This window comes from Barbus barbus, assembly GCF_936440315.1.
Source record: "Barbus barbus genome assembly, chromosome: 37".
NCBI lineage: Eukaryota > Metazoa > Chordata > Actinopteri > Cypriniformes > Cyprinidae > Barbus > Barbus barbus.
The window spans coordinates 20,893,132-20,906,148 of NC_136715.1; the positions used below are offsets into that span (position 1 = coordinate 20,893,132).

Sequence of the window (13,017 nt, forward strand, 5' to 3'; positions counted from 1 at the left end):
TGAGGGACTCCTACATGCATGGGTTCAGGTTCTGGAGCAATTGCGAAGGTGGGCATTTGAATGGGAGAGTGTCGTGAAGGACGTAGTGAGCGCAGTAGATTGTTGAGGCGGATAGCGAGATCGATAAACTGTTCCAGCGTCCTTCCCTCATCTCGACAGGCCAGTTCAGTTAGAAGTTCAGTCGATAAGCCCTTGCTATATAGTAGCTTCAGGGGACCGTTATCCCAATCGGTCTGGGCTGCGAGTGTGCGGAAAGTGAGAGAGTAGTCAGCTGCCGTGTCATTCCCTTGACAGAGCACGAGCAGTTGTTCGCCTGCCTCTTTGCCACCAGCAGTGTGCTCGAACACCTCTCGAAATTGCCTAAGAAAGTCGGTGAGTGAGGGTAATGACATGCTTCCTCCTTCCCATACTGCTGTAGCCCAGTCCAAAGCTCGGCAAGTTAACGGAACAGATAAATGATACTCGACTGTTGTCAGTGGGGTATAACAGCGGTTGCTGATCCATAAACAGAGAACATTGTAACAGGAATCCCGTACACTTGTCCGAGGAGCCGTCAAATTTCTCCAGGAAGGATAGTCGAGGGTTCGCTGTGGAGAGGTTCGTGTTCGAGCTCATGGGCTGAGGCTCAGGTACTGGTGGGTGCGGAGGTGGTGTGGTTAGCTGAAGCGATTGTAGTGTCTTCACTAACTCCTCCGTGATAGACGTGAGGCGTTGGAGTTGTTGTTGGTGTGATGTTAACATGGTAGCCTGAGCTGAGACCTCGGAGGTGAGTTGATAAATGGCTGCTGGTTCTTTGAATGGCGAAGTCCTCTGTAATGAAGGATCAGAAGCGTGTGGATCCATTTGCAGATTCACTTTAATAATCTTGATCAGGGTCAAACAGGCAGTGGTCAAACTCAGTAGTCTCAGCCTCAGACGTCACGCCAACGGACAGTTGGCTAAACGTCTGATGCATATGGCTAACTTTTCTGGAAACACTTCAGGAATGTCAAAGTCACCATCTCACTGTTGGAATTAAACCGGATTTCTGGGAAACGCGAGTGTCGCGTTTATTTTCGGTCCGCCGGGAAACAAAGATGCCGTGGCGCCAAACCACCTCATGAAAGAAGAAAGCCGTCGTGTTTACAACTGTGACGACGAACGCTTATAAAGAGCTTTAAAACAGAATTTAATGGAAAATGTCAACAAAACAGCCATTTATCTTCTGCTCCAGCGCGGTCGAGGTGAGGAGCGTGAGACATTTTCTCGAGTTATGAAGACGTGTGTGTTATTCCCTTTGAAAATATGTAATTATAATAACATACTTGGCATCTATCCATGTATCTTGATCAATAATATGACTGCTTACATTCTTCAATATTAATCATAATTGTGCAAAACTTACTCTGTTTCTCATGCATTTTTCTATTCTGTAATATTTATTTATTAAATGACACATAAGCACACTAATGTAAATAAATATGCCTCATTTATTGGAGATATTTGAAAGGCACAGATACATATATTTCAGGCAGACATCAGTTTGTTCTTTCAAAGTCCAAATACAACAAAACACACAAGTCAAACGTGACATATATCAGCATGTTTTTTACAGCGGTAAATTAACAGTACATTAAATACAGTAGTAGATCAATAAAATAATAGTACAGTACAGCAGTAGTGCGTAATTTATAAATTCATGTACAATCTAATGAATTTAAAAAGGCACACAATGAAGGCAAACATGTACATCAGAACCAAAAATAGGCCGAATTGTTTTTTTTTTTTTTAGAAAAAACTAGAATTATAAAATCCCATAAATATCTCAATATAATAAAATAAAGTTGGAGATAATATATACATTCAGTTCTGATTAAGTGTCCTTTCTTGAAGTAGTCTGAACGCTGAAGTGTTTTATCGTTTGGAGAGTTGATCCGAGAGCCAATCCAGTCCTTCATATAAACCTGATCCTTGAACCGCACATGTGGCCTGAACAAACCACTGAGAGAGAGAAACACAGGTTTATTTCACTGAAACACACTGACATCACACATCACGTGTCAAACAGAGTGTGTGTGTCTCACCTGTCTTCCTCTCAGTGCGTGTAAACCCAGTCTGTCTGTCAGCTCGTGGACCGGCATGGCTTTGGGTAAATCCTGCTTGTTAGCAAGAACTAACAGAACCGCGTCTCTCATCTCGTCCTCCGCCAGCATCGCGTTTAGTTCCTCTGCTGCCGTTTCTATCCGGTCATGATCACTGCTGTCCACCACAAAGATCAGGCCCTGAATCACACAAACACACACACTTACACTCAATACAGTTCAGGAAAGTAGCTGATTAGAATTTAAATGTTAAAATAATAAATACTGAACACGTAATTTTGTGACAAATCATACCTTAGTGTTCTGATAGTAATGTCTCCAGAGGCGTCTGATAACGTCCTGACCGCCGACATCCCAAACAGTGAAGGAGATGTTTTTATATTCAACTGTCTCAACATTAAAACCTAGAGAGAATCAGTCAGTCATTATCAGACACTATTCAAGCAGTCTGATTTACTTCAGTTTGGCTACAGTTGAAGGTAGCCATTGACCTCCATAGTATTTTTCCAAGTCAATGGCTACCGCCAGCTGTTTGGTTACAACATTCTTTAAAATATCTTCTTTTATGTTCAATAGAATAAAAACCCTCATACAGGTTTGGAACACCTCGAGGGTGAGTAAATGACAGAATGTTCATTTATGGGTGAACTACCCCTTTAAATATTAGCATATTACTTTTGTGCAATCTGAAGTTTCTTACCTAGAGTTGGAATAGTTGTGACAACTTCACCGAGTTTGAGTTTGTAGAGGACTGTTGTTTTCCCTGCTGCATCCAGACCAACTTGGAGAAGAAACATTTACATTTATTGTACAATGAATATGTATAAGAGTCATAATGGTAATAGGCTATTTTATACTTTTAATAGGCATCTATTTGATATATTATTTGATATTTTATATATAATCAAATAACTGAAGTAAAACATGTACTCACCCATAAGCAACCTCATCTCTTTTTTCTCAAAGAGACGCGAGAAAAGCTTAGAGAAGAAGACTCCCATTTTTTTTAAAGTGCAGGTAAAAGTCTGCTGTATTTTAGTGAAAATATATGTTCGGAGGATGAGGCTCGGGTTGTTTGAGTGATGAAGCTGTGATTGTGTGCGGGTTTATATAGGGTTTTTTTTTTTTTACTTTCGATTTGATTGACAGCTCAACACCGCCACTCTCACAGCAGACGCGCTGCGTTTCTCTCGCGGCAAATCCAACGCGTCCCATATGACGTCACCTACTGTGTCACGTGTCTAAATCTAAATCAAATAAACAAGAGTTATTAGTTTTTATTATTATTATTCTTTTTTCTGTCAAAAAGGCAGTAGCCTACAAGAGAAGCGCTTTAGGTGCCATGAGACAATATTGAAAATATTATTTGTGTATTTTATGAGTGAGATTTCCACCACAGAATGTCCCAAACCATAAACTAAATAAATAAAAAGCTATAATTTAAAATAATTAACATTTGTTTGTAGTAAATAAAAAATCTTCAGCAGTAGCCTAGTATATAATGTGAAATTCAACTTCAGAAAAGAATTGCATTACAAAGCCTAAAAAAAACACATTGAGCATGCTCCTCGATTTATTCAGCCGGGAGATGTTAAGCGCTAGATTGTAACAAGATTAGTTAAAACAAGTAATAAACTTCATTAAAAACTTAAACTGTACAAGGTTTGTTTGAACACGTGATAGAGTAGGTGACGTCATATCGAACGCGTTGGATTTGCCGCGAGAAAAACTGAGAGTGGCGATATTGAGCTGTCAATCAAACCGAAAGTAAAAAAAACCCCGCCTATATAAACACAGAACATTACTAATCTGAGCCTTTAACAGTAGGCATTAATTGCCACTAAAGCAAAGTGTTTTTTTTTTTTACCTTGCTGTATCAAAACATGGGCATCTTCTTCTCCAACCTATTCTCGCGTCTCGTAAAGAAGAAAGAAATGAGGTTGCTTATGGGTGACTAAATGTTTTTTTTCTCTCTCTCAAAATGTTTTAAAACCCATATATATATATATATATATATATATAATTATCCTATTTAATTAAGTATTAATTAAATAGGCCTATTACTGTGCATATTAATTAGGTCTAACTGATATGTCAAATTTAATACAACTTAAGAAGATATTTCAATAATCTTGTGTGTTCATCGTGGAATAAATGTAAATGTTTCTTCACCAAGTTGGTCTGGATGCAGCAGGGAAAACAACAGTCCTCTACAAACTCAAACTCGGTGAAGTTGTCACAACTATTCCAACTATTGGTAGAAACTCAAAGCAGTTCGCAATTTATCAAAATCATGATCAATGTAACATGCCATGTCGAACTGCGCATAATTCTGACTTCTGTAGGTTTTAACGTGGAGACAGTTGAATATAAAAACATCTCCTTCACGGTTTGGGATGTTGGTGGTCAGAATTTACTTCAAGGCCTCTGGAGACATTACTATCATAACACCAAGGTAACAAAGGTTTAAATATCTGCCTGAGTGTGGTTTTATTTGCAACACTTGTCTTAAAGAGGCATTTTGTGTGATTCAGGGCCTGATCTTTGTGGTGGACAGCAGTGATCATGACCGGATAGAAACGGCAGCAGAGGAACTAAACGCGATGCTGGCGGAGGACGAGATGAGAGACGCGGTTCTGTTAGTTCTTGCTAACAAGCAGGATTTACCCAAAGCCATGCCGGTCCACGAGCTGACAGACAGACTGGGTTTACACGCACTGAGAGGAAGACAGGTGAGACACACACACTCTGTTTGACACGTGATGTGTGATGTCAGTGTGTTTCAGTGAAATAAACCTGTGTTTCTCTCTCTCTCAGTGGTTTGTTCAGGACACATGTGCGGTTCAAGGATCAGGTTTATATGAAGGACTGGATTGGCTCTCGGATCAACTCTCCAAACGATAAAACACTTCAGCGTTCAGACTACTTCAAGAAAGGACACTTAATCAGAACTGAATGTATATATTATCTCCAACTTTATTTTATTATATTGAGATATTTATGGGATTTTATCATTCTAGTTCAGTGCATTCTGTATTGTTAATTTACCACTATCAAGACATTTAAACATTTTTTTAATTTTTGGCCTATTTTTGGTTCTGATGTACATGTTTACCTTCATTGTGTGCCTTTTTAAATTCACTAGATTGTAGAGGAATTTATAAATTATGCACTACTGCTGTACTGTGTACTATTATTTTATTGATCTACTACTGTATTTAATGTACTGTTAATTTTACCGCTGTAAAAAACATGCTGATATATGTCACGTTTGACTTGTGTGTTTTGTTGTATTTGGACTTTGAAAGAACAAACTGATGTCTGCCTGAAATATATGTATCTGTGCCTTTCAAATATCTCCAATAAATGAGGCATATTTATTTACATTAATGTGCTTATGTGTCATTTAATAAATAAATATTACAGAATAGAAAAATGCATGAGAAACAGAGTAAGTTTTGCACAATTATGATTAATATTGAAGAATGTAAGCAGTCATATTATTGATCAAGATACATGGATAGATGCCAAGTATGTTATTATAATTACATATTTTCAAAGGGAATAACACACACGTCTTCATAACTCGAGAAAATGTCTCACGCTCCTCACCTCGACCGCGCTGGAGCAGAAGATAAATGGCTGTTTTGTTGACATTTTCCATTAAATTCTGTTTTAAAGCTCTTTCTGTACAGGTCATGTATGTATGAATGCTCTTATGATCTATTGTCATGAATTCAAACTGTTGATGTATCAGTAAATCAATCACTTGACCTTGTACAGAGTTTCTTTGTTGTTTCTCAAGAAATAGGAAGGCATTTATGCAAACTGTAATTATGAGTGAGTGAATTATTGTGAGTTTGTCTCACAATTCTGGCTTTTTCTTGCAAGAATTATTATTATTATTATTATTTTGTGGCACAAAGAAACAGAATCGCCAGTGGCAAACACAATTCTTAGGGGAAAAAGTCAGAATTACGAGAAAAATGTCTGCATTGTGAGACAAGAAGTAGCAATGATCTTTTTTATTGACAGAAACAAAAACAGAATTGTGAGATATAAACAGACTTCTGAGGAAAAAAGTTGGAATCGCAAAATATAAACTTGCGAGGAAAAAAGCCAGAATTCTGAAAAGAAAAAAAAATATATATCTTGCAAATCTGACGTTGGAATCGCAAGAAAAAAAATCCTAATTGCAATTACCTTTTTATTATGTTTTTTATATATTTATATATATATATCCTGTGGCATAAGTGGGCTCACATTATAAATGTTTTTACTTCCACTTCTGAACAATTTAATGTATCCTTGCTGAATTAAATAAAAAGAAATTCCACATAAATGGATTAGTTTTAACATTTATAATAACAACAAATGTGTTCTGAGCAGCAAATCAGCATATTAGAATGATTTCTGAAGGATCACGTGACTCTGAAGTAATGATGCTGAAAATTCAGCTGCGCATCACAGCAATAAATGACATTTGACTATATATTCCAATAGTAAACAGTTATGTTAAGTTGTAATAAAATTGTAAAATTTCAGTTTTTACGGTTTATTTTTTATGAAATTAATGCAGTCTTGCTGAGCAGAAGAGACTTCTTGCAAAACATTTGAAAAATATGTCATTTTTTCATTCACTTAAATGCATACTGTATCCATCTATTGGTAAAAATATGCTTATATTGTGCTTTTCATCAGTGGTATGTCCAGGCGACCTGTGCGACTCAAGGGACGGGTTTATACGAGGGATTAGTCTGGCTTTCCGAGCAGCTCTCCAAATGCTAAACTGCACTTCCATTGCACCTTTGACCTCGACTGACATTTCTCCCAGATTCATTCCACTTGATGTGTGTAGCCTTATAGTCTTCTGTAGATCTGACCACAGTATGAAAAATACTAGATTTGTTAAGAAGCTCTCGCAGTACTTCTGGGTTCTTGTTACAGTAAAGATAAACATCAAGCATTGTGTTAATGATAACTTTTGTGCATTTATAAAAAATGCCCTATTTTTGCTCTCTCAACTTGATTTATTCCATTATTTTCATTCCGAACAGCTCATTCCCAGGCGTTTGCATGCCATACATCCAGGGAAATGTTCTCAGAGAAGCATGCATTTAATAAATAAAAGACAATTCTTATAGTAGCACACTTAAGAGACTGGCAATGCATTGATTTAAGCATTAGTTTTAATGCTTCTAAAATGTATACGTTTATATTGGGAACTAGTCAGATGATTGTGTTGTAAATATGTTGTTTAAAAATGTATTAAAACATTATGAATAAAGAGTGAAGCAAATAAAAGTCTGAAATGCATCACATATTAATAATGAAGGCTCACGAGAGAAATTCACTCATTATTCTAAGAGTTATATATACAGGTTGCACATTGCTGAAAACTGATGGTATTCATGTTTATTATTAAAGAAATATTTCACCCAAAAATGAAAATGTCCTCCTCACCCTCAGGCCATCCAAGATGTAGATGAGTGTGTTTCTTCATCATGTTTGGAGAAATGTAGCAACACATCACTTGCTCACCAATGGATCCTCTGCAGTGGTCTTTCACTGCTCAAGATATTAACTGATGGACTGGAGTGGTGTGGATCATTGTAATGTTTTTATCAGCTGTTTGGACTCTCATTCAAACAAACTCATCTAAGTGAAAGTGACGTGACAAAAGTATGGTTACCCATATGTGCTCTGCATTTAACCCATCCTGAGTGCACACACACAGCAGTGAACACACACACACACACACACAGATCTACATCTTAGATGAACTGTTCCTTAAAGGGGAAACTGGTTATTTCAATTCATTCTTCTGATTTGAAAAGCAGAGTTAAAGCAACAACACGAAATGCTGAATGAATTTAATTGCAAAGAATTTAAACAGTTCCATATGGTAAATACATATTTTAATATTTGCAAGAAGGTGTTAGTACTGGCATTTGATAAATTTCACACAACTCATTTAATTTAGTTCAGGTGAGAATGAAGCTGTGTGGTAAATATAAATGAAATGCTGAAATCTGATCATTAAAAAGCTGAAATTGTCGAAAGTCTTTTGCTTTTGATGAAACACAAACTTTGCGATTGTTTCACTTCCACTTGAGGTCACACACCAGCGCGATGTGATCTGACGGGTGCGAGACGCTTGGCAGGGCCACGCAGGTCGTGACCTCCTGAAGGCTGGGCAGAGGAATCACCTGCTCCACCTGCAGCACATGCGGCTCCAAAAAAACATAGTCCAGACACCCCTGGAAGCCCCCGACATAGTTGGTGAAAGCCGGGACCCCACAAGCACTGGACAGCTGGAACGGGTTCATCAGTCCCACCTGGATCTGCTCCTCCGGCCCACTGGAGGCCCAGTCGTCATGATTCTCCGAGACGGATCCCTCACAGATGAGCTGGAAGAGACCAGAGGAGGGCGTGCTGTTGAAATCACCCGAGAATATGAGCCCGGCCCCGGGATGCTTCTCCGTCACAACCTGCTTCATGTGTTTGAGGGCCACTGCAATCTGAACCAGTCGAACGTTTCCTCCTGGACACACAGCAGAATGTCAGAAACTGTAAAGCAAACGTCATTATATTCACACTGATTCTCACCTTTAGGGTGCCAGTACAGGTGTGTGTTTCCCACACATAATATCCTTGACGGGTCACATAACGACTGCAAGATGGTCACCTGAGAAATGTGGGTAGAGATGCAGTTTTGTTGGGTTTGTCCTCAAAGCAAGATGATTTAATATATTACAAAACAAGGATTTAAATAAGCCAAAAAACTAAAAATATTTTAATTCAAGAAAATAATTAATAATAATAATAATAATTAATGAAAAACATATTAAAATAAACAAAAAGATTTAAAGACATCGACTGAAATAAGCCAAAACAAAGAACAAGAAAACAAGAAACAAAGAAAGAAAATACTAGAAAATAATTAAAAAGCTGTGTAAAAAATATAAAAATAAGATTAAGATAAATAAAAAAAATTACATTACAATAAATAGGATATGATTTAAATGATTTAAACACAAAAAACAACAACTAAAAATCAAGATATTTTATTTTTAATTCAAGAAAATATTTATTAGAAAAATAATTAGAGAAAAGCTGTCAAAATAAATAGATAATAAAATAAGATTAAGATAAAGAAATAAAAATGACATTAAATAATATATGATTTAAAACTATTTAAAGTAGGACAAAACAAAAAATAAATAAAAACAACTAAAAAATCTATATTTCTTTTTTTCAATTCAAGAAAATATTTATATAAAATAATTAAAGAAAAGTTGTGTAAAAATAATTAAGATAAAAGAAAGATAAAAAATAAAAGACTTATAAATAACAAAACAAGGATCAAAATAAACCAAAAATCAATATATTTCTTATTTTAATTCACAACTATGTTTTTTTCTTCTTCTTAAAAAACAGGATTTCCAGTCTTAAAAATCCTAGATAGGAGGTAGTTGAATTTTAAAAATGTGATTTCTAGACCTGGAAAAATTAAAATTGTAATGTTTATATATAAAATGTACTTTTTGTTAGTTATGCCAAACTGTACACATTTTATTGGGTACAATTCATATCTAGTAAATCAAAAACAACTGGGTAAGTCTTGAGGCCTTTGTGAACAACTGGGAGGTCTTGGAGCCAAAAAAGACCCAGCGAAATACCTGCAGCATCGTTGACCTGTTTTCGATCTTCTCCTTCAAGCTGGGATTAGTGGACACTTTCTCCAGCAGCTCCTGATGAAGAGGATCTGTCATCAAAGCCTTGCTCAGCATAATATCATACTGCTGGAGCAACTTCAACTTAGACCTCCTAAAATACGTGGCCAGACCTTCATGCTGCCTTTCCTTGATCCTAAAAACCCCTTCCAACCCAAACGCATCCAATGCAGGAGATAAACTATCTACAAAAGCCCCCTTATCCACCTCCTGGAGGCAAACAATGTCAGCGTTGTACCCTGACAGCTCCTTCTTGATCAGATTCTGTCTGTAGTCCATTTCTAAAGCGTACGGCGCACAATAAGGGTACAAGACCGTTTTGGAAAGATCGGTTTGAGCGTAGATGTCAGCTAGGATGTTATAAGACACAACCCTCAGTGAGGACTCATCAGTGACCTTCTGAGTGTACATGTGCCTGTTATCAAAGGTGCATGTTCCTGGGCCGGCTTCTACTACGCCTGTAGATACCAGTTCCTTGGGTTCTCCAAACCTGGGTCCACTCCCAGGTGTGCATTTTAACATCACCCTCAAACCAATGTCCAGATTGGATGGTGTGAACACACGTTCATGTCCAGCCTCCATCCAGCAGTCTTGATCTCCACTCATATGTGCATTAGGAGAGCTTTCCTTGAACCATTTGAACTTAGAGGCCCCCAGATCTCCAAACTCCATCTCCAGCTTGGGACACACTGGAAATCCAGCCATTAGAGATGCTGGGAGCTCAGATACAGTGAACGTTGGAGGATTCAGTTCCACTTTATACTTGAAATCCCCAACATACAGCACAGCTCCATTCTGCCACGCGTCCGCGTTCACGGTCTCCTCGGGAACGCGCTTTTCGTTCACGCGCAGGCTGATTTCTGGTTTATCTCCTTCTGGAGTCTCGCTTTCTTCTTTATTTGGTTTGGATTTTTTCGCTTTGCTTTGTCCCTTGATGATGCTGTTGGCTATTCGAGCCAGGGCTTTGCCCAGCGGCTCTGTCTGCTCTCTTAGCATCTGTTTATTGCTGCCGTTCAGATTGAAGGAGATGGTCAGTTTGGACTCGCAAGGCACACACCTCACCACACATCTCTCCATATTCATACTAAACCGGGTGCTGAAGAGCTTTCCGTGGGTTACGATTGAAGAAGGGGGGATATAACGGAAAAATAATTTAGCTGAAAGTGATAGCCTGTTCAACATGAGCGCGGAGAAGAGAAACATCCGGTCCGGGGTCGTCCGCGATCGAAATGCTCTTTTATTCAGAACAACAGATTCGACATATTTAATGTGAATTGCGTATAAAAAGATATTATGAATATATTTCTATTTTATTTAATCTTCATTAAATCCTTTATTATATTAGTAAACTAAGGCGCTGAAGTTTCCTTGAATAAGATTTTAACGAAAACGCTGATCTCTTCAATTTCTATGTGTGGGAACTGATTTTAAATAAGCTATTTTGTTTATTTTATGTTCCTTTTAATTAATACTTTATGGTGTTATAAAGTTATTATTACAGCATTTGCGTGGTATTCTGTAAGACAGTGGGTTTCTAAGAGAAAAACGGTGTAGCTAACTGAATTATAGAACAAGATTAATATAATTTAGATTAAATTAATGCATAAAATATCTAAGAGTACTGTATAATGAGTAGAAAAATACGCACTGACTTGACTTGGAAGCTAAACTTTTAAAATAATTTATTCATATATATTTTTAACTTATTATTCACCTATCTCGCTACATAAAGCCTATATAAAATCAATTATTTAAAAATATTAATAAATTATTTTAAAAGTTTAGAGAGATTTTATTTAATTAAAAACAACTATATTATATTAAATTATTTTAAATAAAATATTTAACAGTAGCGTACTGTATAATGAGTAGAAAAATAGTAATAAAGTAGCAATATTATTTTTAATCATAAGAATTATATATATTAAAGGTTACAATATTATACAACTCTAATGATGTATAATTAAATACTTATATATATATATATATATATATATATATAATCAGAATTGTGTTTAAATCATTTATTTATCTTATTTTATTTTTTTAAGTATAAATTGTGGGTGTTTATACAAGAAACTACATAGATGACTTTCAACTTTTAAAATAAATATTTAAAATATTTAAAATACTAAAATGCTAAAGATATTTTAGAAAGTGATCTTTTAAACTCATAACTGAGTATTTAATTATGCCACTAGATGGCGCTGTTGCAAATGGTTGATTCCTTTAGAGCTCATAATAAATAGTTTGTCCAAATAATATCTCATTGTTATAATAAACTGTATTTGATAAATGTACTTTTAGTCTTCCTAATATAAATGGATTAAATTGGAAACAGCGAACAAAATAATTTTGCAACATAACTGTGCTGCTTGTTTTATTGAACTCAACTGAGAGGACAATAATAATAAGACAATAATAATAATCATCAAACATTAATACATCATAGCCCATTTCACATCTCTCCATTTTATCAGCATAAATGTCCGCTGAACAAAGTTAAGCTATTAATATGTTCCCAAATACATGTGTACATGAAAAAAAAAAATCCCTTATTTAGCACATTATGATTATTACCAATATACAGTACATAGTACAAAGCAAACCACCTGATTATTCTGGTTCAGAAATATCTCCAGCCACTGGCATGCTGCATGTTCACTACAACAAACGTCATGTTGCTTTCATTGTTGTTGCTTCAGTCGCCGATTTAAAATCCGAGAAATAAGAAGCCGCTCTTCACCATCGCCAAAGACATATACGAAAGACTAATAAAAAATAAAACAAGATATTACAAAAACCAGAGTTAACATACAGTCTACACAAAAATATCAGAACACAATCATTTTAAAAATACAGATTCTCAAAATAACATCAGTAATTAATACAATTATTTCCTCATTATTTTTTTTGCAACTCCTCAAGGGGAAATTGTTAAAACTGAAACATCTGTTTGCTGGTTACACACTGTATTGAAACCATTATGCAGTATGTTTTATTAATTCGAGTTTTAAGTTTTGCTGATCAGCACCAATTTCGTAATCGATGGGGGAATGCATTCCTTTTTTCATCTATTCAGTTGAGTGACAAATTAAAACTATATTACATTATCATAATGGTTTATTCACAGTTTAAAACTTCAAAGTCAACATGAAATCAAAATACTCTCTTAATACACATTCCTGGATTTATTGTGA

General features: G+C 36.0%; 3 protein-coding genes across 3 annotated transcripts; 1 reads left to right on the plus strand and 2 right to left on the minus strand.

Moving 5' to 3' along the window:
- Positions 1–1,452: 1,452 nt before the first annotated feature.
- On the minus strand, positions 1,453–3,328 carry LOC306856706 (ADP-ribosylation factor 4-like). The gene is made up of 5 exons (XM_079396119.1): positions 3,016–3,328; positions 2,782–2,862; positions 2,376–2,485; positions 2,064–2,261; positions 1,453–1,980 (listed from the first exon to the last, which is right to left on the minus strand). Exons 1-5 carry the CDS (start codon positions 3,080–3,082, stop codon positions 1,894–1,896), a joined length of 543 nt encoding a protein of 180 aa, XP_079252245.1. The 5' UTR covers positions 3,083–3,328; the 3' UTR covers positions 1,453–1,893.
- A 636-nt stretch (positions 3,329–3,964) lies between these two features.
- On the plus strand, positions 3,965–5,466 carry LOC306856494 (ADP-ribosylation factor 4-like; the record flags this gene model as incomplete). Its single annotated transcript, XM_079395826.1, has 5 exons — positions 3,965–4,031; positions 4,258–4,338; positions 4,427–4,536; positions 4,616–4,813; positions 4,899–5,466. 5 exons carry the CDS (start codon positions 3,965–3,967, stop codon positions 4,983–4,985), a joined length of 543 nt encoding a protein of 180 aa, XP_079251952.1. The 3' UTR covers positions 4,986–5,466.
- A 2,476-nt stretch (positions 5,467–7,942) lies between these two features.
- Positions 7,943–11,046, minus strand: pde12 (phosphodiesterase 12). Its single transcript, XM_079396458.1, has 3 exons — positions 9,764–11,046; positions 8,691–8,769; positions 7,943–8,625 (listed from the first exon to the last, which is right to left on the minus strand). The coding sequence occupies exons 1-3, from the start codon at positions 11,018–11,020 to the stop codon at positions 8,183–8,185; spliced, it is 1,779 nt and encodes a 592-aa protein (XP_079252584.1). The 5' UTR covers positions 11,021–11,046; the 3' UTR covers positions 7,943–8,182.
- Between the last annotated feature and the right edge of the window lie 1,971 nt (positions 11,047–13,017).